At 37.6% G+C, this 2,313-nt stretch overlaps 1 protein-coding gene across 1 annotated transcript; it reads left to right on the plus strand.

Moving 5' to 3' along the window:
* Nucleotides 1-4: 4 nt before the first annotated feature.
* LOC134246184 (uncharacterized) lies at nt 5-1,041 on the plus strand (the record flags this gene model as incomplete). The annotated part of the gene is made up of 1 exon (XM_062728510.1): nt 5-1,041. A coding segment is annotated over one exon (870 nt), but the record flags the coding sequence as incomplete, so codon positions are not given.
* Nucleotides 1,042-2,313: the final 1,272 nt, after the last annotated feature.

The raw sequence follows: 2,313 nt of genomic DNA on the forward strand, positions 1-2,313 counted from the left end.
AAACATCCTGCAGTTTACAAATGCTTCCTGTACATCTGTTCTGGTAATAGAACAGTTCTTTAACATTTTCCACGCTGCTTCTGTCCTTCAGGTGGTAATTCTGGCGATTCAGAGGCTGGTGTGTTTCCAGTTTCCATTTTGGAGTAACCAGCACTATAATTCCCGTCGGGTCCGATTTGGAACTTTTTCGGTTTATCCGATTGCCCTTGCTGTAGAAATTCTAGGCTTCGTACAGTTAAACCACGTGAAACTTATCGAGAACGAATACTGCTTTGGAAGTGAATATTCTTTTCAGATGTTTTATGATAAAGTGGCAATAACCCAGTATTGGGTTCGGTTTGCCACCGTTAGAAGTGCACCTTGCATTATTCTACTCCCGGTTATTGTTCTGTCTATCGTTGTAGTACTAAAGATCTACAGACAACAAATCAAACTCCGGAATGTAAACGCCCGGGAATCCTTTCTAAACGACTCTGTTTTCATTTTCATGTCTTCCACAACATTATTTATCGAGACTCTGTACATTACTATGCTAACTCTAGATTATACCAACAGAAAGTCAAAGGCTACTGGAGCAAGAAATATTTACCGTCACCTCGTTACGGACACCATTTTGTTGCTAACATACACCTGGTATTTTTTCTTTCATACACTTCTTGGAACCAAGGAACGCAAGTTTGTTCACAAGTGGAGAAATGCAACTATCTCAAGCTTGACGCGTCCATCCAGATACTTCACCGTGCGAAAAAAGCAGAAGAAGGCCCGGAAAGCCACCGTGTCTTGTGAGGGGGAATCCCACACTTCCGGAGTCCGCTCAGTGGTTTCAATGAATCAGGAATCGAGTGCATCCGGGATTCTAGAAAGAGAGTTGTGATGATCGGGCACAACTGGACGAAACCCAGAGCTCTACTTTGGCTCATACTACAAAATATCTAATTTGTTGACTTCTCGTATTTACTGTTCAAAAATAAAGTATATATACATGTATAATACAAGCATTTTTTTAAGAGCGTTAATTTTAGTGATTAAGACATGCAAGTAACTTATATAATGTGCTAAGGCATAGGCGCTCCCCATATAATTCTGTAAATGACGAAAGGTAAGTATATACTTATATTTGGTCATTTTACAGAATTACATGGGGAGTGCCTATGTGCCGAGGTTGGCTCTTTTGTTCGAAAATAAAGTTTTCAGTTTGTTTTCTCACTTTTTTTGCATTTATGTCGAGGAAATATATGGAGATAACAAACAGTATTCAAGCTCAAAAGTCCATTAACAATACAAAATAGGGGCAGAGCAAACAGGAACCTCCGAAACGCTAGAGGTGGGATCAGGTGCCATGGAGGAATTGGCATCCCGCCGTGTGTTTGTCATGATCGGGAAATAACGGAAAATCCGTTGTCAATCCAGTATGTAAATAATGGACTAACAATTAGTCTGAAAAACGTCAGTCAGCATTTGACTCAATGATAAATTTGCTGACAAGGTCAATGTATCGATCGACCATATTAAACTTACGAAATGATGACTTTAAACGGGATTGCTGATATTCTTGTTTCATCAAGTTGTTTGTCAACAATTTACCTCGTTGTAGAAAATGTATATACGTGGAGCTTGCTCTTGCATATATAATCAACTGAGAGATATGAACTCCGTATGCAGGAGATGAAGTTATATTGCTGTATAAGTAAGAGAAGTTGACGATTGAATAGTTAAAGGCATCACGTTTATCATAGATCTTGGTTGTTAGATTACCATTGACGTCTTTTTCAAATAAAATATCCAAGTATGAAATACATCTGTCAGACTCTGTGGTATCTTTTATCTCAAGGTCACCGGGATGTATCGCATCGACATAAGAATGGAGATACTAGTAACCACTGTTAATTGACAATACGTCGTCGATATGTCTAAATGTTGAGTTGAAGGCCACAACAAGTGGTTTCTTCTCTTTGATATATGATCAAACTTAGTAAAAGGAAAACATTTTTTGCTTTGTTGCTTCCTCCAAGATCAAGATTATGAAATGTTGTTAATTACAGTTCTTTAAGTTTATTACAATATGAAGTATGGAAAGTTATTGCAAATATTCTGAAAATATATAATTATTGGCTTCTATGAGGTCAATACACATTGATTAAACAGAAGTCAAGAGCAAATTCAAAGAATACGTTTGAGATCTTCTTCATTTTTATCATTTTCATCTCTCCTAGATGTTTCCATGTGAGTGCCTAACTTACCTGTTAAACACTGCATGCACACATAAATTGTGATGGTAATGGGCTTTCATATATATATTCCAAGACGCCTACC

This window comes from Saccostrea cucullata, unplaced genomic scaffold (genome assembly GCF_032062105.1).
Source record: "Saccostrea cucullata isolate Sc308-1 unplaced genomic scaffold, CSIRO_AGI_Scuc_v1 ctg20285, whole genome shotgun sequence".
Taxonomy (NCBI): Eukaryota; Metazoa; Mollusca; class Bivalvia; order Ostreida; family Ostreidae; genus Saccostrea; species Saccostrea cuccullata.